The following is a 27,516-nucleotide window of genomic DNA, read 5'->3' on the forward strand; positions in this document are numbered from 1 at the left end:
GATTACCTAAGGGGCACTAAAAGGCAAGGGGGCAGCAGGGGAGCACTAGAGGTGGGCCCTTTCAACTGTGTTGTTGGAAAGGGTATGAAGTGCTGGGGTTGAGTTTGTGGGACCAAGGGGGCGGTGGCCCGAAAAGTTTGGGAATAGTCAACTAACTGTTATGACCCTAATCTAGAGAAAGCACATTTCAGCGGCATTCTTACATCCACTGGGCTGCATCCAGCCTATCTGAACATTTCCATCAATTACCCCTTCCCACTGCCAGGCTCTTCACGTAATGCCTCAGGGTGTCCTATCCCTTGGGAGAAGCATTTTGTAGAGATCAGTGGGCTGCAGTGGGAGGAGGCAGGCAGGGAAGTTCCATTCCACGGATGGAACGTTTAGTCTGGATCCGACCCATTGATCTCAACAGGCATGACTCTCTTCAATTTCCGGCACACACTTCATTTCACCTAGAAGTGATTAGAAGGACAATGACAACATTAAACATGACTCTGTTGCTCATAGTATATTTGGACTAAAAACAGAGAACCTGAATGCTTGAGGAGTCTTGAGCTGAGATCCCAGCATGCCAGAGACATTTTTGGTAACAAGTATGGACTAAAGTGGGTGTGAGAAATCACAGGCCCTTGAAGTTTCACCATACTGTGCAGGAAATTTAGACTTGTGCTATCTATTAAAGCAAATGGACGTTGACAGAGCTTGTGCACCATGCACTCTTTTAAAAATGAAAGAAAATGTCAACATACTGCCAGCTCTCCTCCACTATTTGCCATGTAATTACATGGTAATTGATGCTCCTTAATAAAACATGACTAATCCTCAAGTGTGTTTCTGCACTAAGGTACAATGCCAAAGTTCACATTTCTGATTTTAAGTTAGCCTCCGGGTCTGTTCCTAAATTAGCAGGGGGATTTTCTTCCTCGGTTATCTTGCATGATCTGGGGTAGCAGTCGGGATTCTGTGTTCAGGAATGTTTGGGCTGAGCAAACAAATTAGCAGAGACCAGCTTCATTAAGAATCCACAGAGGTATTTGTCACAGCTTATAATGGGAACAATGTGCTTGCCGAAATGAATTCTGATCCCAGACCCTCACAACATGGGGCAAAAGATACAATTTCAACGAGAGATGGAAGGCTACTAATTAAATCTCTGCTTGCTCTCTTCTTTTTTGGCTCAGCCTCGCCGCTTCCAAAGAAACTGGAGCAGCAGCCCGATCCGCTCCTAAACTCATGTCCCCTTCAGACTTCCTGGATAAACTGATGGGAAGGACATCGGGATATGATGCCAGAATCAGGCCCAATTTTAAAGGTATGCTGCCGCCTTCTCTGGGGTTTTCGCCACCATTTGGTTTTAGAGCAGAATGTGATCACTGGGTTGCTTTTGTTCCAATTCTGTTTGTGGGTCTAGAATCTTAAAAGCATTGCTTCCTGCTAACTGCCAGCTACCATTTCTCTCCTTTTCCTCCCATACTTGTTTCCTATAAATTCACCTCGTGATGCAGGCCAGACCTATACATGTAGCTGCTGAATAGGATTGCCAGGTCCCTCCTGGTCACCAGCGGGGATGGGGGGTAGGGTTGCTAGATCCAGGCTGGGAAACTCCTGGAGATTTGGGGGTGGAGCCTGGGGAGGACAGGGACCTAAGTGGGCTACAATGCCATAGAGTCCTCCCTCCAAAGCATTCATGTTCTCCGGGGGAACTGATCTCTGCAGTCTGGGGATGAGGTGTAATTCCAGGAGATCCTTGGGTCCCACTTGGAGTCTGGCACCCCTACAGCTGAATGAGGCCATAGAGTTCTGAGGCGATGGAGTGGGCTCCAGCAGTTCAATCTGCAAGTAGGGGATAGAATTTTTTAAAACACTCCTTCACATTAAAAAACAAACAAACACAAACCTTAATTTAAGTAGAAACCTACCATATCAAAGAGAGAGGTTCTAACCCAGCCCCATGCTTAAAGGGAGGGTTTGTTTTATTTTTACAAGAGAAACATTTTAAAATGTGGTGTCCCACAGTCAATTCTACCACCTCATGATGTTACCACCTCACTTCTTCTCCATTCTGCTGCCTGAGCCTTGATTTAAATGTGACATGGTCGGGGCAAAGGGGTTTTCCCATCTTACTTGGCATTCTCCCAGCATCTCAGTTAAAAAAGGGAGCTGCCCATGGACAGCAGCTACGCTTGCTTTGTCTGCACACCAGCAATGTTATCCTCAAGGGCTACGGATCCCTCGCGTGCAAACGAAGCATGCGTAACTGCTTTGCACAGGTTGCAAGCCAGTTAAACGAGAGGCAAAGTTGCATGGGCCTTAGCCTCTCCTTTGGAAGAGATGAAGAGGCACGCAAAAGACACTCTTGAGAAAACAGAATGCTGAGAGTAGATTCTGCTTCTGAGAAATTGTCATGATATATTTGATTTAATGAAAGCCTCCACTGAATTATCTTGCTCGGGGAAGGGATTCAGGAAGCCACTTAGAAGCCTATCCAGCAGCGTATTCTTTCTTCAACAGCAGGATCTTTGGAAATGTTTCACAATCTCTTAATAATTTAGGGGACATGATATTCTCTTCCTTGCCAACTCTTCCCTCTTGGGTCCTTCAATCTCCAGCATTTGGGAGATCTCAGGAGACACTCATGCATAGGGCTGCCAAGTCCCTCTTTGCTACTGTCAGGAGGTTTTTAGGGCAGAGCCTGAAGAGGGCAGGATTTGGGGAGGGGAGGGACTTCAATGTCATACAGTTCAATTGCCAAAGTGGCCATTTTCTCCAGGTGAACTGATCTCTATCGGCTGCAGATCAGTCGAAATAGCAGGAGATCTCCAGCTGTTACCTGGAGGTTGGCAACCCTACTCATGCATCAGAGGACCCAACTCAAAGCCTTTACAAGTCATGTTTCCATTCTGTACAAGAGATTATAAATTTCAATAATCTCCCCTTTTATTATGGCACTTATTTTAGTGTCACACCTGTGTGTAACCATCTATTTTCTGCTTCTTTAGTATTAAGGTTTATAATAATATGCAAACTAGATATTTTAATTTCCTCAGTGTACACTGGGAGTCAGATAGCTGGAAATTCACAGTGTTCATGTGTGTGTGTATATATATATATATATATATATATATATATATATATATATATATATATATATATATATATATATATATCTATCTCAAAACTTAACCTAGTGTGGCCCAAAGACACATAGCATCACAGCATGTGCTTTATCATCCCTGTACCACTAAAGCACATATATTGCCTATCCAGAAATGTCACCATAATGCTCCACGGCCCATCGTTTGATGTTTCTATTAGTTTTGACAAAGGGAAAGGAAAGACAAAAGGGAAAGACAAGCATAGCATGGGATGAATACGCATAAATATGCAATTAGATGTACTTTGGATAGCACTGCATGTGGGTGCAGGAAACTCCAGAGTTGCATCTGAGCAAAGGCATCAAGAGTAGAGGTACATATACATGCCTTGTGGCCACCTTGCGTCTCAGTGAGAAAGGTGGACGATAAATAACATAAATAAATGACAAATTGAAAAAAATGTACATACGTGCTCAAAGATGTTGAACACATCTAGGGCTGCCAGGTCCCTCTTTGCCACCGGCGGGAGGTTTTGGGGGTGGAGCCTGAGGAGGGCAGGGTTTGGGGAGGGGAGGGATTTCAATGCCATAGAGTCCAATTGCCAAAGTGGCCATTTTCTCCAGGTGAATTGATCTCTATTGACTGGTGATCAGTTGTAATAGCAGGAGATCTGCAGCTACTACCTGGAGGTTGGCAACCCTATACACATCTGAGTTACTTTATTTATATTTACATTTCGATTTATAACCCACCCTCAATCCCCAGCCAAAGCCAGGCTCAGGGCAGCTAACATCACCAATAATGTACATTATAATAAAACCATACATAACATTTGTTAAAACTAATTCTCAAATACTTATCCTTTAAGAAATTAAAACAAATAAAACAAGTAAAACAAGTGGCTCACATCACAAAAGCATAGGGCCGTAGGGATAAGGTTGCCAACCTCCACGTACTAGCTGGAGATTTCCTGCTATTACAACTGATCTCCAGCCGATAGAGATCAGTTCACCTGGAGAAAATGGGCACTTTGGCAATTGGACTCTATGGCATTGAAGTCCCTCCCCTCTCCAAACCTCGCCCTCCTCAGGCTCCACCCCCAAAACCTCCCGCCGGTGGCAAAGAGGGACCTGGCAACCCTACATAGCAACTTGAAGAAGCAGTCAGGTCCCCGGAATATAAATTGATAGCAGCATGGGCGGGGGCTGGGGGGGAATAGGGAGGCCAGCTCTGATGATAAACCATTGCTGTCCTCAATTATAGGCCAGGTGGAATATCTCCATTTTACAGGCCCTGCAGAAATCATTATGATCCCTCAGGGCCCTGGTGGGAGTTCCACCAGGCCAGGGCCAGGTAGGGTTGCCAGGTCCCTCTTTGCCAGCAGTGGGAGATTTTTGGGGAAGAGCCTGAGGAGGGCGGGGTTTGGGGAGGGAAGGAACTTCAATGCCATAGAGTCCAATTGCCAAAGCAGCCATTTTCTCCAGGTGAACTGATCTCTATCTGCTGGAAATCAGTTGCAATAGTATATCTCCAGCTACTACCTGGAAGTTGGCAACCCTAGAGCCAGGGCAGAAAAAGCCCTGGCCCTAGTTGAGAATAGCTAGACCCTCTTTGGGCTGGGGACCACTAGCAAGTTGTTATTAGTGGAGCATAAAGCTCACTGGGGGACATACCAGGAGAGACAGTACTGCAGATACACTGGTTCCAGGCTGTATTTTGTTTGTTTGTTTGTTTGTTTGTTTGTTTGTTTGTTTCCTCACATTTATAACCTGTCCTCATCCCCAGCAAGCTGGGCTCAGAGCGGGTCACAACATTTAAAACCGTAAAATATAAATTCAAACAATAATAAAACAAGATGGCATACATCAGTAGTAAATAACAGCCACTGGAGACCCGATCAGGCAGTGAAACCCCGCATAAAGAAAAAGTGGGGGGAAGTATGTGGAGGCCAGCAATGATGTAAGAAAACTGTATAAGGCTTTAAAGGTTAAAACCAGCACTTTGAACCTGATCTGGTACTCCACCTGGGGCCAATACAGTTGGCAGAGCACTGGCTGAATATGAGCCCTCATTGGGTCCCCATGAGGACCCTCGCTGCGGCATTCTGTTTCCAGATCAGTCTTGAGGACAGCCCTCCATAGAGCGAGTTACAGTAATCTAGCCTGGAGGTGACCATGGTGTGGATGACCATGACTAGGGCAGGGCAGGACTGGTAGGGCACCAACTGCCTGGTCTGGTGGAGATGGCAAAAGGCCACCTTGGCCATGGCTGTGACCTGAGCCTCCATCGATAAGGAGGCATCAAGGATCACACTCAGGCTCCTGACAGCGGGTGCAGATTTTAGTTGCATGCCATCAAGAGCCGGGAGTTGGCACCCCACTTGAAACCACCCTGGCCGAGCCATAGGACCTCCGTTTCAATGGATTTAATTTCAGTCAGCTCTGTCTCAACCATCCAGTTACAGCATCCAAACACCTGGCCAGTGTCTCTGGGAAAGAGACTGGATGGCTGTCCATCAACAGATAAATCGGGGTGTCATCAGCGTACTGGTGACAATCCAGCCTGAAACTCCAGACAAACTGGGCAAGGGGGTGCATGTAGATGTTAAATAACATGGGGGAGAGGATCGCTCCCTGTGAGACCCCACACACCAAAGGGTGCCTCTCTGTCCCCGACCATGGAGAAAAGAGTGCAGCCGTTGGAGGGCTGTGCCCTGAATTCCAATGACAGCAAGGCAGTGGTCTAGAAGATCATAATCGACTGTGTCAAAGGTTGCAGAAAGATCTAATAAAATCAGCTGCCCCGACCTGCCTTGATCCAGCTGTCGACGTAGATCATCTGTGAGGGCAACCAGGGCTGTCTCCATCCCATGACCAGGGCGGAAGCCAGACTGGAAGTGGTCCAAGGCCAAGGCCTCCTCCAGGAATGCTTGGAGCTGTTCAGCTGCCACACTCTCAACTACCTTGCCCAGGAAAGGTAAATTTGCAACCAGGTGGTAGTTGGACAGATCCTTTAGATCTAAAGTTTTTTGGGTTTTTTAGAAGAGCGGATGCACCACTGGCTCCTTCAAACTCTCTGGGAAGACCCCTGTACTAAGAGACAGGTTGATGTTCTGTCCTGGGGAGCCCGCACCATATCCCCACTGGCTTTCACCAGCTGGGATGGGCACAGGTCTAGGAGGCATGTGGTGGGCCTCACAGCCATCAGGATTCTTTCCACATTGGCCTGGGAGAGCTGACTGAATTGGTCCAGTATTGGACCTGAAGATGGGCAAGGGGCCTCCAGTTCATTAACTGTATCAATATTGGCAGGTAGGTCGTGGTAAAGCAAAAAGATTTTAACTGCAAAAAAGCTCAAAAAAGCCTTACGGCTAAGGGCCAAATTAACACTTAAATTTGGCTGTCCCTCTGAGAGGGATATGAGTGAATAAATTATTTTAAACAATTGAGCCAGGCAAGAGCTAGCGGACGCAATGGAGGCTGCATAATATTCCTTTTTTGCAGCCTTCACTGCCATCTCATAGGCTTTCCTATAAGATGTTCTTCCAGCTTTGTTGCAAGTTTACTGCCAAACTTGCTCTAGCCTTCTAAGCTCCTGTTTCTTCTCCCGGAGCTCTGAAGTATACCATGGAGCTCGGTTGAGATAGGAGCAAAGAGGACATCAGGGAACAATTTCGTCGATGACCTCAGAAAGACGGCAATGCCAGTCTTCCACTAGCTCATCTAAGAAATCGCCAGGGGAGATGGGATCCCACAGAGCACTCTCGAATCCAACTGGATCCATGAGCCTCCTCAGACAAGCATAAATCCACCCATTACCCAAACAGGGACGAGATGGGAAGTCAATCCAGGCCTTTAAAACAAAGTGGTTTGACCATGGCTCTTCTCAGTTAACATCAGACCCATATCGATCCCAAATCCAAAGATCAGATCCAGCATGTGACCTGTTTGATGTGTAGGACCTGGAAAAAAAACCCAGTGCTGCCATGGAATACACCAGGTCCAAGGCCTGTGAAGATGAGGCGACATCAGCATGGACTTTGAAGTCCCCCAGCACTATCAGCCTGGGAAACTCTAAGGCCCAGCCAGCCGCTGCCTCAAGCAAGCTCAACAAGGTATCTGTTGGTGTATTGGGTGACCATACACCAGTCAGATAGCCAAGTTCTCCTCGGCATCCCACACCAAGCCTACACCTTCAATGCCGGAGATCTCTGGGGCAGATAGTGCCCTAAAAGAGAAAGCCTCCTTTCACCACCTTATGCATTTGCTGCAGAAGACACCAAGGTGACATCAATATTTCCCAGGAGTCATAATGTGAAGCATTGCACTGGGGAATGATGAAGAGACCCACTGCTTTTCTGAGCTGATTTCTTGTCACATGAAAGAGTCTGCTCCTTAATAAATATGCAGCTGCTGCTTTATCTGCCTTGGGCTTTGCCAGAGCCATCACCCAGGCACGGCTGGCCAGAATAGCTACTCTGTATATGAGCACTCTGTACACAGCATGAAATCCATTCCGATTAAGTACCATATCTGATGAGGGAAGCAGACTCTGGATGATTTTGTGCCATCAGAATATAGCGATAGTTGTTGAGGTCAATCTGCCCTTTGAAAAGATCCCTGTGCAGTCGGGTGTAAAATGATTCAAACAAACAAATTTGACTAGAGGTTGTTTTGTTTTTGTATAACTCCCCTAGAACCTGACCAGAAAGAACATTTTCTATTTTTCTTATGACCATTCCTCATCGTCCAAATGGAGCAGTTCTGCAATAATGAGCCTTGAGCTATCCAGCTTTTGAACATTTGGTTTCCCAAAGACATACAAAGTTGGATGTCCCAGACAGAAGTAGAGTTGAAGTCTCCCAACTTTCCTGGAGCTATTTTGCAGTTTATGAGCAGAACAAATATTGCTATGGCTGACAGGGATTCCTTCCCTGCATCCCACAGACATTAAATGTGACCAAAGAATTTATAGACACATTTTCATCTACCTACAACTCACTCCTGGATAGCCCCAACTAGCTTGCTCTCGTCAGATCTCAGAAGCTAAGCAGGGTCGACTCTGACAAGTATTTGGATGGGAGACCGAGGAATGTCAGAGTCATGACATAGAGGCAGGCAATGGCAAACCACCTCCAAATCCCTCTTGCCCTGAAAACCCTATGAGGTCGCCATTGGTCAACTGTGACTTGATGGCGAAAAAAACCCTCACTCTCTTATTATTCATTCATTGATTGATTTACTATTCATTTAGTTATTTATAGCCTGCCTTTCTAGATGAGACTCAAGGCATATTACACACTAGAAGTCAATGCAATCAACAGGATGGGACACCCAATGAACAATATAACAGGATTAGGACAGTGGATATCTAAAATCCCTTTGGAGGTATCTTGGTGTAGCTAGAAACTCTCTTAACAGGTATGGTGAATGTTTGCTCCCACCTGTGTAGAACTTCCTTCAGTCTCTTTAAGGTGCGCAGCATGACACGTCTTTTCTGTTGCACAGCAAGAAGCATGCAGCATAAAAACATACCAATAAGACAAACATTCTCTCCCACTTTGCCATCATTTATTATGGCCCGGATGGCCAAGATATTTGTCTTTTAGTTTTCAGAAATTCCGTGATGGTAACTAGCAAAGTAGGATGCTGTAGAAGACAGATCACTGTGCCAGTGTAAAAGAAACCAGCTGTCTCCTTTTCTTCCTGCCCTTCTGCCAAGGAGAGAGCCAGCATTGTGTAGCAGTTAAAAGTGGTGGTATCAAGCAGTGGACTCTGATCTGGAGAAACGGGTTTGATTCACCACTCCCACACATGAATGATGGCCGTTAATCTGGTGAACCAGATTTGTTTCCCCACTCCTCCACAGGAAGCCTTGGGTGACCTTGGGCTAGTCACAGCTCTTATAGAGCTCTCTCAGCCTCCCCTACCTCACAGGGTGTCTGTTGTGGGGAGGGGAAGGGAAGATAAGCCGGTTTGATTCTTCCTTAAGTGGTAGAGAAAGTCGGCATATAAATGCCAACTCTTCTTCTTCTTCCAGCTTCTGTGGCATCCTCAATTGTATACTCATAATGACCCTGGGAAGTGAGTTAGGCTGAGAGAGAGTGATAGGCCCAAAGTCTTGAGCTTCACAGCCAAGCAGGAATTTGAAGCAATAGAATGAAGCAATGCTGATTCTATAACCTTAGGCAGATCATGGGAGGGAGGGCACCTTGGCCATCTTCTGGGCATGAAGTATAGGTCACTGGGGAGATAGTTGTGAGTTTCCTGCATTGTGCAGGGGTTGGACTAGATGACCCTGGTGATCCCTTCCCACTCTATGATTCTATGATTCTATGACTGCAGGTCTTCTCAGTCCTATACCTCACTGGCTCATTGTTTTCTAAAGAGATGGAACGCAGCCTTTGGTTCAAATATTTGCTTCTTCTTGGTTTCCCCCCCACCCCCAGATTATATTTTCATATGCTGAGCGAGGGCCACAGCCATTCAGGGATATATTCCTGGAAGTCAGTGGCCAGATGTAAGCATATACAGCAAGAGCACATTTGTCAGTGATGCTGTAACTCAGGTTGACCAGTACGCTTATAACCATTCAGGCTTGTTCATGCTGGCATTGATAATATACACAGTGGAAAATCCACCAAAGGCTTTACACAGCCCTGATTTGGCATCTGTCACATTACCATGAACCCACATTTAAGGAAGCTTATATTGACATGTAGCCTGTGGTGGCACATGCATGCCACCATCTTGGCACAGGCTGTCTTCACTGAAAGCAAGCACCATCTCGACTTCTTTCAAAGATAAGACATGTTACTAAATATAGAAATACTAGAATGTAGAAAACATGTGGCCAAATTGATCTGTGCTAGAGATAACACTCATTTTGATGCTCGGAGGACATGTTCTCCGCATGCCCTGAGCCTGTTATCAAAGAGTAATCTTCCTTCGTATCTGGATTCTCTGGTTAGTCCAAAGTTATGTAGATTTAATCCCCTTTTTCGATGGTTTTGCTGGGCCGTATGCTAAGGATCCCTTTTTCAGATCAGCTGTGTCCCTGCCCTCTTCAGTCAGTGGACTCCTTGGTTATGCCATGTTTTAACAAATGGTCCACATTTTCTCAAGCAACTTTGGAGCAAAAGGTTCAGTTCCTCTTAGAGGACTCTGACCCTCAGTGTACTTATTTTGTTGCTAATTTTTGGAGGCTGCAGAGAAAAGTCAGAGGGAGGTGTTTTTAGAGATGGGTATTATTTAAGTTTTATGGTTTTATTGTTCAAGACCTTGGTCTAAGAGCAAAGGGAAACAAAGAAAGAATGCCTGTACACCCTACATGTATTTGCATAGATCTGTTTATAAGAAAGAGTCAGCACATGTGCGCTTTACAAATTAAACCAGGGACCAGCACCTGGATGAATGTGGGATCTGAATCACATGTTGAACTGTGTATGCATTGAATGGAACCTGAGAATTACACAACACACTTATCAACAAAAATCAAGGGTGCTCTGTGGATTTGTTCACTGTAACTTGTGAGCAGGGCTATAGCCTTTCAACAATGGGGACTGGACCAGTGAGAGATTTTGGTTCATAACTTAAGCCCATTCTTCCACTTTTGAACATCCCTTTCAAAATCCATAATGGTTTGCTGGGAACTAATGACGATGCAGATCAATAAACGGAGTACTTGCACTTGTTGAGTAAATCTATAATGTGTGGTCCTCAATGCTTTGAGGAGCAACTAATCAACTATGCTGAACACAGAATTCCAAGAAATTATTATCTACTTCAATTGCTCCTGAGGCCAGTTGCAAACACTCAGATGACTATTTGCTCAGTCGAAATTGTTAATTCCCCCTTCTCAGAGACACAGAGCAAGCAACATAATAAATATATACCCTATTAAAATTGAATTAAAAATCCAATTCACTAGCTGAAACTACAACAGAAACTTAATCCCCAGCCAATCAGATTAGCAGTGCAATCCTGACTAGAGTTACTTCCTTCTAGAAACCTGTGAACATCAGTGAATTTAGAAGGGTGTAACTGAGTTTAGGATTGCACTGCAAACCTGCTTACATAAGCAGGCCCTTTCTATCTCCCCCCCCCCCCCCGCCGCTAAAGAAAGCTATAGATGCACAGACTTTGGAAATGTTCCAAGGCAAACTTCAAGAAAGCCAATATAGTTCAATGAAATTGGATTTGGGAGTCTGCTTCAGAGGTATAATTAGGTTTGGTGAACTCCCATAAACAGGAAATAAACAGCAGCTGTTTAAAAGTGTACTGTGCGGCACCTGCGACCATGAGGTGTTGGTCATCGTTGGCAGTTTCCAGTCATTAGGTATGCCCAATGTTACCATCCTTTGGCTATCCCAGGTTCACTGTTCAGAGTGCTTGTGAATGAATGGGTTTAACTGTGTATTTGGAAGCTACAAGCAACCGTTTCCCTTTGCAGTTACAAGCCATATCAATAAGGCATTTATGATGTTCCATGCACCGCCCAGTAAGCTGACTTTCCCTCTTTTATTTGATTTCTTTATTTAAAACATATCCTCTCCTTTCAGCAAAGCCCAGGGAACTTAACAGTTAGGATGACATACCCAGACAAAATTGTTAAAAAGAAATCTGTTGCTGGCATGGTGTGAGAGCTAGGATCATGTAGTGGTTAAGAGTAGTGGACTCTAATCTGGAGAACCAGGTTTGTTTCCCCACTCCTCCACATGAAGCCTGCTTGGTGATGTTGAGCTAGTTATAGTTCTCTCTGAACTCTCTCAGTCCCACCAACCTCACAAATAGGGTTGGCAACCTCCAGGTACTAGCTGGAGATCTCCTGCTATTACAACTGATCTCCAGCTGATAGAGATCAGTTCATCTGGAGACAATGGCCGCTTTGGCAATTGGACTCTATGGCGATGAAGTCCCTCCCCTCCCCAAACCTCACCCTCCTTAGGCTCTGCCCCCAAAACCTCCCACTGATGGTGAAGAAGGACCTAGCAACCCTACTCATAAGGTGTCTGTTGGGGGAGAGGAAAGGAAGGCAATTGTAAGCTGGTCTGAGTCTCCTTAAAGGTAGAGAAAATCAGCATATAAAAACCAGCTCTTCTTCTAATAATGCAAACACTAAGGGCACAGCCTAACCATAAAACATCTCACTACTTTCACCCACAATAACAAAATCCAAAATTTATGCTACTTCAGCCAACTGCCATTTTTAAACCTAGAGACCAATAATCATTGTCATCAATATGTTCTCTGAAACAGCCAGATGTTGCTGGCTTTCCAAAAGTAAAGGATGGAAGAAATCTGATGAACAGATATGAAGGCTGTTCCAAAATGATGTGGCAACTGAAAAAGATTCATTTCTGGCTGAAGCTATTCATATAACCTGAGATGATGGAAAAGAACTGACTCGTGGCAACCCCATCTGTTGAGTCAGAGCCAACTCATGGCAATCCCATCCATGGGGTATTCCAGGCAAGAGGTGAGCAGAAGTGGTTTGCCAGTGCCTTCCTCTGAAATAACAACCTTGGTGCTCTCCCATCCAAGCACTGACTATGGCCAATGTTGCTCAGCTCTCAAGGTCTGACAAGCTTGGGCCAAGCTAACCTATTTGGTCTACTTACCAAAGATGAAAGGGCAGCTAAAGGAAAGCCATGAACAGATCTGAGAGGATGCACAAGATTTGTGCCTTGAACAAATCTCTCTCTCCCACCCACCTTTGATTTGGCTCTCTGTCTGCAGAAGGGGAATAACAGCGATTTGCCTTACAAGGTCATTGTGAGGCAAAGGGCCATCTAGATTATGAATCACTATGTCAATTGCAACTATTTTTATACTGATTATATAAAAGTAACATCCACCAAAAAGGTTTTCCATCACTGAGATAAAGTTACCAAGAAAGCATATCTATTCACCCTTCCTGTTTAGACATGTGATACAGATGATATTGTTAAAAGGAAACTCAGTAAATCATCAAGAATATTATTTGATGGTAATGGTAGGAGTCACAATAAAAGGTAAAGGTCCCCTGTGCAAGCACCAGGTCATTCCTGACCCATGGGGTGACGTCACATCCTGATGTTTTCTAGGCAGACTTTGTTTATGGGGTGGTTTACCAGTGCCTTCCCCGGTCATCTTCCCTTTACCCTGAGCAAGCTGGGTACTCATTTTACCGACCTCGGAAGGATGAAAGGCTGAGTCAACCTTGAGCCGGCTACCTGAAACCAACTTCCGTCAGGATTGAACTCAGGTCGTGAGCAGAGCTTTGGACTGCATTACTGCAGCTTACCACTCTGCGCCATGGGATTTTAAAATATAATTTTAATTTTTTTTAATTGGGGAGATGATTTTATGGATGGGGGACTGACCATGCTTTGCCCAAGGCCACTTATTGAGTTGGTAGAATCATAAAATCATAGAGTTAGAAGGTACTACCAGGGTCATCTATTCCAGCGCCCTACACAATGCAGGAAATTCACAATTACCTCCTCCCGCAAACCCCCATTGACCCCTACTCCATGCCGAGAAGATGGCCAAGAAAACTCTGCGATCCCTGGCCAATGTAGCCTGGATGGAAATTGCTTCCTGACCCCAAAGTGGCAATCGGCATCACCCTGGGCATGTGATAAGGGGCTACAAGAGCCAAGCACTGACACAACCCTTCCTGCCCTCCCTCTCATGATCTGCCTAAGTTCACAGAATCAGCATTGCTGACAGATGGCTATCTAGCCTCTGCTTAAAAACCTCCAAAGAAGGAAAGTCCACCACCTCCAGAGGAAGCCTGTCCCACTGAGGGACCACTCTGTCAGAGAGTTCTTCCTAGTGTTCAGCCGAAAACTCTTTTGATTTAATTTCAGCTAGGCAGTTCAGCTAGGATTTAAACTCACATCTCCCAGACGAAAGCTTGGTCTGCAGCTTGTATAAACTAAAGCTGTGATGTTACAAATTCTTCTAGAAAACCAGGTAAAGAGAAGGCTCTGAGATGCTGGGAGACACAGCATCAGAGGGTTAAAAGAAATGCATCCCAGGAACTTCTTCCCATCACAGCATGCACGTATACACAAAAGAAATTAAACTTTAATATTTAATGAAATATATACATTACCCTTCTGCTGAAGGCAGTTGTATTGTAATTTTATTCAAGATAATTTAATTTCAGATTTATTTCAATGAACTGCACTTCCCCCTGTGGGGGGGGGGGAGTTTGCTGGCTTAGTCTGTCACACATAAATCAGTATCCAATTTATATGAAACTCACAGCAGCAGCTTTGCAGAGCTCAGGGTTATCGTCTGAACCCATCATTTAAATGAACCACCAATAAGTCACAGAGGCATTTTAATGGTTCGGATCTAAATGAAAATAACACTATGGCTGCACAAGACAGGGTCAGTTTTTTTTCTTCATTTCTGTTAGTAAAAATTAAAGGCAAGAGGTGGAGGGAGACTTTTTTTGGGAAAGCCACACAATGTCCACCATTTTCTACTTGAACTCTTAACGTAAGTTAATATTTCTATTGAAAGAGCACATGGAAATATTATCATACCGCATTTGTACTTTTCTAAATAATTAGATGAGATTAGGTTTGCCACAGTCAAGGTCTCCAAATCTGGGTGGCCTAATTTGCATGTTATGCAATTCTTCTGCTAATTATACAAATCAAGCATAGTAATTGTAGTGTTATCTGGCAGTTCCTTTGCCTCTCCTGCTTTTAACTTTCACCAAAAAGTTAGGGAAGGACTGTAGTAAACGTATCTTTTTCCCAATCCAGAGCTGGCAACCCTACTGATAATACAGACTTGTACATGCACCAAATGGTTAGGTTTTTTCAAAGTTAATTTATAATCACTAGTGGATGGATTGATTTGCTCGCTCTTTGTTTATACCATTGGTTCTTGAGTGGCATGCAGCAACAATAGGTCTGGGGAGGAGGAAGTAGGACAGTCATTGGGTTCAGTGAGAATGCAGATGCATGAAACACTGCTGCTTACTCAGTACTGTACTGTACTAGCTGAATAAATAACTCAATGAACAGGCTCAAACTGCCCACAAACTTCAAACTGATGAATGGACAGTCAGCAGCTTTGCACAACCAGAGAACAGACAGAGAGTCTGGTGTTTGAGCATCCTAAGGAAACTTCTTTTGCTAGAGACGGTTAACCCTTCTCTTAAAACTAGTGTTTCCCAGATTTCTTAAGGCCATGGAAACTGTTAAAGCAGCATGGATTTGTAGTTTAAGTAAAGCCAAAGATAGTCTGAGAGAACCTGTACATTTGAGCTCAGTATCCATACCATATCATTGATACCGGCATTGTGCAAAAGGACAAGAAAACATCCTTTATCATAACTGATGCAGCCTTGGAGTGGCCAGGGGCCATAGCTTTCAATATAGCCATTCTTAGTAAACGCATTAGAGCATGGTGAAGTTTATTTGCTGCATATGAACTGCCAGACAAAAGCAATAGTTCTTTTTGCACATCTGAAGAACATCAAGCACTTTTAAAGAAAGATGGCAGATATAATAAAGCTTGCGGTTTTCTAGCCTGCAGCTGAAATGGCAATTGATCCCAAAGAAGGAAGTGGCAACAACTCATTAGCGTATGTTAATACATGCAAATACTTATGTTTAAATTACGCATTTTTTCATACTGAGACAGGACTGGCATACCATAAAGGGTAGCCAAAAAAATTAAACCTATAAAAAAGAAAACATATACAAGGAAAAAAAAGGAAAATTAAACATACAAAAAAGGAAGACAACTGAAAATGTGATTCTCTGCCCAAAAAAGTGTTGGTGTTCAAAGTAAAACCAGAATGAAGGCATGTATATTAGTAAATGACAAAGATGCCATAAATCTTCCATGCTCTCATTTATCCAATTAAAACTAGATCCTACTACTCTGCCTCTAGAACTTCTCACTATTTATCCAAGTGGGGCAGCATGGTAAGAGTATCTATGTGAAACTAAGGCCCATTTATTTCTGTAGAATTTACTCTCAAATTAGTGTGTTTAAGGCCCAAACACCCAGGCTAGCCTGCTCTCATCAGATCTCAGAAGCTAAGCAGGGTAAGCCCTGTTTAGGTCTTGGATGGGAGACCACCAAGGAATACCATAGTTGTTATGCAGAGGAAGGCAATGGCAAACCACCTCTGTTAGTCTCTTGCCTTGAAAACCCTGCAGGGTTGCCATAAGTTTGATGGAACTTTATACACATGCACAAGGCCCAAACATACATGAACTTGGGAAATTCATTATTGGCTCTTTCCAGAGTTTTTAAAAGATTAGTAGCTGCTATGTAGGGTCTCGATTTGGCTGGGGTTTGCCACATGGGGAGAGAAGCGGTTTAACGTAGCTATGTTTTTTATATATGTTTGTCCCACTTTTCCTTCAGGGCAGCATAAATTTATACTCACAATACCCCTGTGAATAGAGTTGCCAGCTCCCAGTTGGGAAATGCCTGGAGATTTTGTGGGTGGAGCCTAAGGAGGGAGGGGTTTGGGGAGGGGAGGGAATTCAGTGGGGTATAATGCCATAGAGTCCACCTTCCAAAGCAGCCATTTTCTCCAGGTGTACTGGTCTCTGTCACCTGGAGATTAGTTGTAATAGTGGGAGATCTCCAGCCACCACCTGGAGGCTGGCAGCCTTACCTGTGAGGTAGGTTAGGATTAGAGAGAGTGACTGGCTTAAGTTCACCCAGTAACCTTTATAGCCAAATAGGCATGTCACCCCAGAACTCCCAAGTCCTATGCTGATAATTCTAATTACTGTGACATTTACTAACTGGATGTAAACCTACCCCATGTTTGTTTTCAAGAGGGAGAACAGTGCAGGGAAGTCAGATTTAGTCAGAGAAAGTAGAATTGCAACCCTGCATGGAAGCTGTTAGTTTTTGAAAAATGCAGAGAAGATCTGATCACAATGCCCCACAGAGTCACCTCTGTTTTTGCCCTTAAGGAACTTGAGCCCCTGAGCAGAGATGTTCCTGTGCCTGTGGGAAGCACCAAGCACTTTCACAGGTGGTCATGTAAGGGCCGCTGAACTTACGAAGCAGGCCTACATATGCCGCAGCCAAGTGTAGAGAAATCCAATTATGGGCATGCATGTGTGAACCAGACTTACGATTCTATAAAAGGAATCCTAGGTTCAGTGAGTCTAGATAGCTGGCTACAGCTGTTTCCTGGCAAGACCTCTGAAGCTGGATGAAGCTCTCCTCGGCCTCTTCCCCTTTGTGTTCAGTCAGGCAGATCCTAGCCCTGAATATAGATTGATATATTATCCTGACTGAATTTCACAGTCTGCTATTGCCATTCACAAAGACTTATTTATATTTGGAATAGGTTTGCTGGTGTGTTTAATCCTGTAATCTCTCCAAGGTAGAACAGTAAGTAATAACAGGTATTAAGACAAAGGTGAAACAGAGCAAACCTCCAGATGGTGCCTTTTGGATCACTTCAGAGCACACTGCTAAAAATTCAGGTCTCTGGTGCTAATCCTCCCCTGCCGCTCCCAGATAGGATGCCCTTTGCCACTCATGTTTTGACAAGGGACAGCCTACGCTTTACTAGGTTGATAACTGCACACATAGTATAAGGAAGACATATGTAAACCAGTATTACAACTAGAGTCAATCTTACCAGATGTTTGAGTAATTGGTAATATAGTATACAACCTATATACATGCCTGGTTTAATTTAAACTGTTTGTATATGTTTATATTTTTGTAAATGTGTACAGGTGTTACATGGGTTTTAATTGACCAGTGATGAAGGCCAAATAGGCCAAAACGCATCTGGCATGTGGTTAGAGGCATCAACCTCAGGAAATGCCATTGTGCTAGTTTAAAGTTTTTTAAATAATTTTAATCTAGACATAGCACTTCCAATAAATTATATTTTCATTAATTATATATATAATTACCAACCTTGGGTACCCAGCTAGAAGAGAGGGTTGCCAGGTCCCTCTTTGCCACTGATGGGAGGTTTTGGGGGCGGAGCCTGAGGAGAGGGAGGTTTGGGGAGGGGAGGGACTTCAATGCCATAAAGTCCAATTGCCAAAGTAGCCATTTTCTCCAGGGGAACTGATCTCTATTGGCTGGAGATAAGTTGTAAAAGCAGGAGATCTCTAGCTAGTACCTGGAGGTTGGCAACCCTACTAGAAGAGCTCCCAGTGGTGTAATTTCAGGGAACCATGCCCAGCTTACTCCTTCCTGCTGTCTAATAAGTCTTAGTACTGAAAAGACAGTAAACACCGGGGAGGGAAGTATGACACAAAGCAGCATGCACCATTCCTATACACTGAACTGTTTGAGGAGTTAAATGTCCAGCCTAAGCCTCGGAGTCCATTGAGCTCTGCACACCGCAATTTACTAGAAAGCAATGAAGACAGCATCTCAGCCAAGCGCAGACAAGCCCTTGTGTTAAACTATCTTTGAAGATCTTGTAGTTTCTTCAGTTAGACTGGCAGTCAGTTAGACAGGCTGCAATTCTCTCCTTCCTAGGGTAGCCAGGTTACAACCCGAAGATGTGTGCTGTAGGTAACAGTGGTATTTTCCATCCATTTCTTCCTTGGTCCTGTCCCCAACTCCTTCTGCTATAACGGGGTGAGCAACTTGCCACATATGTCAAACGGCAATACACCAGACCATGTTGCTCAGGACCAGTTATCTGGCCAAGGAACTGAGGCAAGCAGCGCTGGCGACATTGTTGGGTCTCAGCTTGCCCCCACGGGTCCAGCCAAAGACAACACTCATCATTTCCTCCCAACCATTTTGTCTGACAGCACATCAGCATCTTGACATTGAGACATTAAAAAGGTTGCCTACTCTTGATTTAGTCCAATGAAAAGTTTTATATATGTGCAGAGTATCTGCCAAGTACAATGCTCATCTCTCCCCATCCGGCTTTTGTTTTGTTGGCACACCAGCATCTTCACAGGTAATTCTTGCATGTTTTGTTGTCACACCAGCATCTTCACAGGTAATTCTTGCATGTTTTGTTGTCACACCAGCATCTTCACAGGTAATTCTTGCATGTTTCCAGAGAGGTTGTATAGCACAGAATGCAACAGACTGGAGTGAGAGCACGTAACAGGACCAGGGGAAGAATGGATCACAGAAGCTGTAGTCAATCATCTCCCATTATATTGTAAAAGTACAGTACATATCTCCTGGTTCCATCCTGGCAACCCTCAGTGGTTCATGGTAGCCAATGTATACCCTGATTTTTTAGGAATCCATATCACAGCATTTTGGTGATGTACAGTAAGGCATACTCAATAGAGTAATGTTGAACTTCATTTGCTAATGAAGGCTCAGGAAATCCCTGATCAATTTTTACTTGCTTTGCAGGCCCTGCAGTGAATGTCAGCTGCAACATTTTCATCAACAGTTTTGGGTCCATTGCAGAAACTACTATGGTGCGTAAAAAAAAAAAAAAAAAAAAAAGTATAGCATTCTTATTTGTTCATTTTGTATAGCCTGTCCAAGTTAGGTAACACAGGTGTTATTAAAAAGCTCAGATTTTTTGCTTTTCATATGATGAAGGATATAATTTATTTGTTTGTTGTTTTTCTAGACCAACTTTTAACATAAGCTTTGAAGGGGTATGCAGATGAAAGGGATAAATCGAAAATATGTAACAATGAAGCTCAATGTCAATTCACTACTCTCTCGATGCTAACAGGATGGGACATTATTTCCTCTTGAAAACAGAATAAAATTAAACATTCTGCCCAGCATCAGGAGAGTCAACTGACTCCTTCCCTGGACTGGTAGTATTGGTACTACACTATTCAGCATTCGAAAACCACTGGTTTATGTAATGTCCTAGTAATTTTCTGACCAACCATGCAAAAATAGAAAGCTCAGATGTCAATGAAAGCTACAGAGTGTAACCCAAATGGTGGAAATATCTGGGTCAGTTTCTGCGTCAATTGTGTTCCAATGTGCAACTAACCCTCATTATATTCTTTGTATCCTCGGTTGATTTTATATAAGCTGCAAACTGATAGGTAATATGCTGTGACAGTAAAATGGTCAAGGTGCACAATTGCTCATGTGATCATTATGATGGCATCTTTATGGGTTTGAGAATGGAGTCCTCGTTGTGGCATCATATACCACCCCTTAACTGATTTCTAAGTTTCAATGTGGGCCTCTCTTTCATTTCTTGGTATATAGGATATGGATACCAGTATCTGTACCATCAGATAAAGTACATGTTATTCTTGAGGAAAAAATTCCCCACTTAAATATAAGTGTTAAACAGAAATATATGCTTTTCATTAATGCATGATAGGTGTCAGTGTTACACATGGTAATCAGTGGGAAAATGTTTGCTGTGAAACAGCTTGTCAAAAATCCAGTTACTTTAGAATTGAAATGAAATTGCCTTTTCAAGTCATTTTCATAAGGAAAATTAAAATTTCAACTGAGAGAGTAGTAATCTGACCTTTTGCTTTTCTGGTCAGCAGGACTTTTGTGTGTCTGAGTACAGTACTGAGTGCAGTACTGAGTACAGTACTTGGACAGGGTTTTTTTTCCTGAATCCCAAGGATGGGATTGGTGGAAATCAGCACAACCTTATATATGAGTACTTGTACCTTTTTTAAACAAAAAGAATCACTACTGACCAAATATAACCAGCAGAGTCTGATAATAGCTACAGTTCAGTTTTAGGATCACTATGGGAGGATACTGCTCCAGTTGGGGTAAAATGTACATAGTTATTCCACTTCCAGCTTTTCTCTAGAGAGATAATTAAAATGCCAGTATTGGGACTTGCAGTTTACACATAAGACATTAACGTTGACATTTAAAGACACTAGAGGAAGTCTTCATAGCACACAAATCAGTAGCTATTGTCATGTCAACATGCAAAGGTCTAATGAATTCACAAGCACAGTTTGGAACACAACCCAAAGGGAAATAATAAGAGCTAGAAAGAATGCAAAGAAAGGGAACATATCAGGAAATTAGCAATGCAGTCTTAAGCAGTGCTACATACTTTCTATGTTCATTTAGGTTAGAGCGGTGTAACTCTGCTTAGGACTGCTCTATGACTGAGCAGTAACTCTGGGTGGTGGGCCTCTATTTATTTTTTAAAGTAAACACAAAGGAGGGGATTATAAAATTGTAAGGAATTTACAGATCATGGTTGCCAGTAGAACCCACTCACTGTGACTGATAAATTAGGGGAGAGGGAACAAGAAAGAAAGGAGCAGACTACAACAGAAAATAAATGAGAGGCAGGAGAATGATTAATTGGGAATGGATTATCAAAAGCAAAAATAGTTTATAGACTGCCTTTCAACTAAAAAGTCCCCAAAGTATTTTACAGCACAATAAAATACAGTAAATATCAATAAAAAGCCAGTAAAATACAATAAGAGATCCTATGAGGTATAGCAGTTAGAGTGTCAAACTAGGATCTGAAAGACCCAGGTACAAATCCCCACTCTCAATGGCTAGCCTTGAGCCAGTTATACACTGTTAGCCTAACCTACCTCACAGGGTTGTTGGGAGGAGAAATGGAGGAGAGGAGAATGATGTAAGCCCATTTGGCTACCCACTGGGGAGAAAGGTGGGAAACAAAATGAAGTAAATACATAAATAAAATACAGCAAAATCAGTGCAAGTCAGTTTCTCAATAGTGCCTAGGGCTGTGCATTCGGTAAAACCCGAACCAACTCCCCAACCCCCCGAAAAAAGCAATTTCAGTAAATTTCGAGTTCAGGTTTACCAAGTCCGCAAAACCGGGGAGGATGGCAAAGCCGAATTTGCAAAACCCGAAAAAGCCGGATAAATATCCGGCTTTTTCAGGAGCAGCTTTCCGTGGCTCCTGGGGGCCATTTTTGCAGAGATACATTGTATCTCTTTGGAAGAGCGGGGTGAACTTTCCCACGATTTAAAGCCTGGCTCCTCCATTGAGATACATAGCAAAGATCCCACTAAAGAATCTGAATACAGCCACTTTGCTATTTCTTTTCTATGGAGGAGGATGGGGTGACCCCTTCCAGACCCCATAACTCCAGACACCCTGACCCAATCTCCACCAAATTTGGGGGTTCTCGTAAGGAGAGTCCCTTGGAGCCACGCAGAAAATTTAGTGAGCTCTGCCTGCAAAAATGCCCCCAGGAGCCATGGAAAGCCCCATAGGCTTTATTGAACCTGATTTTTTCGTGAAACCCGGAAAGAAGCCGAATTCCAATATTTACCAGTATGGGAATTCGGCTTATTTTGGGTTTACTGAAAAAAATAGGGACCAATAAACCCGAACCCGAATTTTACATTCTTTTTTTTTCTTTTTTTTGCACAGCCCTGCTTCCCCCTGCTATAGCATTTTCTCAAAGGCACTCTGAAAAAGGTATGACTTCAAATCCATCCATAAGGCCTTTAGGGAAGAAGCTGGTCTCAGCTCCTGTAGAAGGGACTTCCAAAATCGGGGGACAACAGCAAAACTCCTTCTCCCAGGTTCTCCCCCAACTGAATTCCGCTAGGGCTGGTTCTCTGAGGAAGACCTTTGTGCCACCCTTGAGTGTCAGGATGGTTGATATGGCCTCCTTCACATACTCTGGACCTAAGAAACTCAGGGCTTTAAAGGTCAAAAACAGTGCCTTTAAGATATTAGAAACCAGTGTAGATGGTATAGCAATAACTTAATACGATCACTTTTGCTTGTACTCGAAAGAACTAGGGGTGTACATTACTATTTTCCAAAAATCTGTTATTTTGGGATATTATGTAACCCCCTCCCAGACAATCCATGTTGTTTTTTTGTCATCAGTCACTATGAGCTGGCTAAACATGTTTTCATGTTTTTCATTGATTCTACTGATTTCCTGGGCAATGGAATTTCTCCCTTCCAATTGGATCCTTGCAAGGGAGGAGCACCGAATGCTTCCAGCTAGTCACCTTTGGAGACTAGCTGCAGAAATGCCTTTGGCATGTGTTTTTAATTATCAACCCTGGGTTTGTTTTAATATATGCATAAGCGCTTTATAATAAATATATTTCATTGTTTTATTTAGGTCTTGTTTCACCCAACCTTTTGAGTACCCAACTTTGTTTTTGGGTTGGGTCTTTCCACCCTCTGTTTTGTTGACTAGCTGCAGAAAGCCTCAGTTCTTTTTCCTTCGTCAAGTGGGTGGAGCCCTTGCACAGTGCCTTTGTAAGCACTATGGCTGAGAAAATAGAGAGCTGGGAGCAGCTTGTTCAGGGACTCATAGAATTTGATCCCTTGGTCCAATTCACTTGAAACTTAGTGGTCCTTTAGTGGTCCTAAGGCAGAACTTAGTCTGCTGCGATTTTGGTGCCGTGTTGTTGAAAACCAGCCACTCCAGTCCCCTCCCCAAAAAATCCCCATACAGAATAATGGGAAACTGATGGGAAGGGATGGGGGGATCTGCCAATGAAGCCACTTTCACTTTGTGAAAGGAAACAAACAGACGACCAACAAGGAAGGATGGCAAATGCGGAGTTTTCAATGGAATAGTACAAAACTTTTATTGTCAGTCAGTCACTGTAAGAGTAGGAAAATGCAGACAGGTTTATTTAATACCGGAGCTGGCCAGAGCTCTCCTGCTAGTTGCTGCTTGACTGCCATTTTAGGAATAAGTAGAGAGGAGTACAGCTCCACAGAGACTCAGCTACCTTGGAAGTCTGTGGAATTGAACCCCTTTGTTCAATCAGCTTGAAACTTAGGGGAGGGGTTGTGTTTTGTGCAAATTTGGTGTGATTATCTTTTTAAACAGCTGCCCCAGACCCTCATGTATATGCCCCAATGAAAATAATGGTCAGAGATTTCAGAATCTCATGGATATGAATCCCAAACCAAAAAACAGGATTCTAAACCCAAGTTAAATCTCAATTTAAAACCCTAGTGTATAGTGGAAAAATTCACTCTGGTTAGCCCATGCAACTGCATGCTGGGATTCTCCAGGCAAGAAAACAGGAGGAAAAGGAGAGAGAAGTGAGGTCTGCATGTGAGCCCAGCAACAACCCAAGTTTGTGCACAGCCCACCTCCATTAAAAGTGATGTCTGAAGGCAGAAGACTTAAGGCTCTGTGGATAAACCTGTAGAAATATTTGGTTCTAGCAAGTGGCTGGTAATCTTGTAATCAAACCAAGATGATATTCATCTTCTGTCAGGAGCAGGCCATGAGGATGGTTCATGGTTGTACTTCCAGGAGGTGTTTTGCTATTCTGTCCAAGGCCAGTCCATGCCCCGTGTTTAGTCTTCATAGATTCCCATACTGTGGGAATCGCCAAGTACTCCTTCCTGCCTCTGGGAGGGGGGTTGCCTGGGTTACCAGTTATCTCCTTTTGCTTTTCCATATATGCCATGTACCTTGCCTTTGCCCCTTACTAGTGTCCATTTGAATATGGCTTCTGAAACCTGTCGATGATAACCAATAAAACTGCTTCTGTGGATTTGCCGTCTGCTGGAATCTGTGTATGGTTTGCCACAGGGCTAGAGCTCACATCATCATCATCTACAGTTAGAGATAACAGACTATTCTCTGCCAGCATGGTGCAGTGGTTAAGAGCGGTGGACTCTAATCTGGAGAATGGGGTGTGATTGCTTGCTCCTCTACAAGAATCCTACTGGGTTACCTTGGGCCAGTCACACTTCTCAGAACCCTCCCAGCCCCACCTACCTCATAAGTAACCTGTTGTGGGGAGAGGGAGGGAATGTGATTGTAAACTGCTTTTGAGACTCCTTAAGGCAGAGTAAAGTGCGGTATAAAAACCTATTCTTCTTCTTCAGGTGCTTAATTCAGACCTTAGGAATTATAACCTCAAACAAATTAGTTTTTTTTTTTTTAAGAATCTTGCCCACTGCATCAATTCTTTTCACTGTTACTGAGACATGCTCCTTCCTACAATCTACATCCTAGATACACATTGACTGCCCATCTGTTTCTCAGCACAATTCAAAGTGCTTGTTCTTACCTATAAGGCCCTACATGGGTTGGGGCTGGGGTACCTGAAGAACCACCTCCTGCCACATTGTCCAGTCTACCAACTGGGATCATCTGCACAAGCTCCGATATCTGTGCCTGCAGAAGGAAGACAGGGCTTCTGCAATCACAGACAGGGCTTTTTCAGTGGTGGTACCTCATCTTTGGAATGCCATCCCCTTGAAGGTCACCTGACTCATACTTTTCTGTCCTTTAGGTGCCAGCCAGGCCAAAACATAGCTCTTTACCCAGGCTTTTAACTAAGTGGTTTCATTTTTCTAGATGGTCAGCTTCTGGTCTAAGTATTTTTTTATCAATATCACTTTAAAAAGTAAAGGTAAAGGTCCCCTGTGCAAGCACCGAGTCATTCCTGACCCATGGGGTAACATCACATCCTAACGTTTACTAGGCAGACTTTTGTTTACAGGGTGGTTTGCCAGTGTCTTCTTCAGTCATCTTCCCTTTACCCCCAGCAAGCTGGGTACTCACTTTAGACAGCATTTTATATTCTGTTATGCCCTGGACTGAATTTGTTGGCTGTTTTTAATAGTATGGCTTTTATTGGTTGGAATTGTTTTATTTATGTGTTTTTTTTAAAAAAAATGATTTTACAGTGTTTTATTGCTTATTTGTTTTACTGTTGTGAGCTGCCTCGAGCAACTCTGGAGAGGTGACATACAAATTTTCTAAATAAAATAATTAAAAACCTATAGACCCAGCTATACAAGGACATCATATCAGATATCCCCTTTCAAAGCAGCTTATATCCATTTTAGAGTTAGAAGGAAAAGTTTTAAATTCGAGCTTATAGATCAAAAGTTGGCATTTAGAATTCTCATTCTGTATTGCCCTTTCCATCTATATGATCTAGATGTATGTTTGTGTGTCTGTTTAAAGAAACCTCATACATAGCCCATCTTGCTTCAAAACGTTCCGCCAAATGTAACCTTATAGGCAACTGCAATACAGCCACAGCAACTATGAAAATGACTATAGAGGGCAGAAGAAACCAGAGGCTGTAGATGTTTAACTGGAAATAATTGTAAGGAGTCATCTGGACATGCACTATTCAATTAAAGAATGGGTTGTTTTGGTAACTGATTATTAAGAGGCAAGTAAATGCTTGCTGGCTACGATCCTCCTAATGAAGTGACCATCAGAAGAGTATCAGAACTGACAGAACAAAGAGCATTACGTTTTAATGGTTGTATATACTGAGAGCAGAACTAAAGGTTACAACAAAATAAACAAGATTCCAATCCTGTGTTTCCCTTATAACTCCATTAAAAGGCCCTCACACAGTAGATTCAGCAAGCTGGAAGGAGGTTCTTAATTCTTCCACTGCATACCAGTTTTCCCTTCAAGTATTACCAGACCATTTTTTCCCTCCCACCCAGCCTCCACAATCACAAATAAGGCCGAATGAGAGAAGGGGCCAGAAAGAGACTGTGAAGGAAACAGTCAGCCGATGCAGAACAGCTAGGCTTGCCAATTGCCTGGTGGGGGCAGGCAAAAACCCGCCAATCCACTGAGCTGCCCTCCAACCCTCACAGGGCAAAAGAGGACCAGGTGGAGGGGGAGGCACATGACACGCTGACGTCACTTCCAGGCTTACTTGGAAGTGACACAGACACTCTAGCAATCTCTGCCAAAACTCTATGGAAACACGGCCTCTAAATCTAGAGGTTCTGTTTAGCCCTTGTGGTAGGGCTGTTGGAAAAAAAATTCGGTAAAATTCGGATTTGGCTAAATTCAGCCTGTTTTTATTCAGGAAATGCCAAAGTCCGAACTCCCCCTATTCGGATCCATGGAATTCGGCATGAAATTCGGCGTTCCCGAATAAATTTGGCTGAATAAAGCCATTTAAAGCACATTTGGGGCTTTCCACGGCTCCGGGGGGGCATTTTTGGAGGTAGAGGTCCCAAACCTTCTGGGTAGCTTGGAGGGACCCTACTTGCAAGAACCCCAAGTTTGGTTAAGATTGGGTCAGGGGGTCCCGAGTTATGGGGTCTGGAAGGGGTCCCCCCATCCACCCATTGGAATGAATGGGAGCCGGCAATCCTTAATGTGCATCTAGAGAGCGGCAAATCCAGGGCAAAACCTCCCATTGTTTCTGGGGCAGCCAGAGAGAGACTCACCGACCCACACAGTGAAACCAGTGAAAACAGCAACAATCACACTCGCAAAGAGGAGATCAAGCCCCCACCCCCCGCAACCAGGACAGGTAAGGTAACCCCCTTTTTGGCTCCCACACACACACACACAGTAGAAGCCAGTCCGTAGATTCTAAGAGTCGATGTAACACAAGCAAGAAAAGCTTTCATACTACGCCGAAAGTGCATCCTAGAACGCTCAAAGCATAAGTAAACAGTGTAACTAGTATGGGTAACGTATCTTTTCATTTCAACACAGCCAAAGTGCATCTTATAATGCTACTAGCATAAGTGCGACTTGCGCAAATTCCGTATC

The 27,516-nt window shown here is 43.6% G+C and overlaps 2 protein-coding genes across 3 annotated transcripts in view; both read left to right on the forward strand.

The window, feature by feature from the left end:
* The window catches only part of ATOX1 (antioxidant 1 copper chaperone), a 250,087-nt gene that overhangs the window by 83,903 nt on the left and 138,668 nt on the right, over nucleotides 1–27,516 (forward strand). The window lies entirely within an intron of this gene.
* The window catches only part of GLRA1 (glycine receptor alpha 1), an 88,512-nt gene that overhangs the window by 24,937 nt on the left and 36,059 nt on the right, over nucleotides 1–27,516 (forward strand). For both annotated transcript variants that reach the window (XM_056866915.1, XM_056866916.1), the window contains exons 2-3: nucleotides 1,182–1,312; nucleotides 19,436–19,503. In XM_056866915.1, the coding sequence (XP_056722893.1) occupies nucleotides 1,182–1,312; nucleotides 19,436–19,503 (199 nt within the window). The remainder of the gene's footprint in view (nucleotides 1–1,181; nucleotides 1,313–19,435; nucleotides 19,504–27,516) is intronic.

This window comes from Euleptes europaea, chromosome 1 (genome assembly GCF_029931775.1).
Source record: "Euleptes europaea isolate rEulEur1 chromosome 1, rEulEur1.hap1, whole genome shotgun sequence".
In the NCBI taxonomy this organism is placed as follows: Eukaryota; Metazoa; Chordata; class Lepidosauria; order Squamata; family Sphaerodactylidae; genus Euleptes; species Euleptes europaea.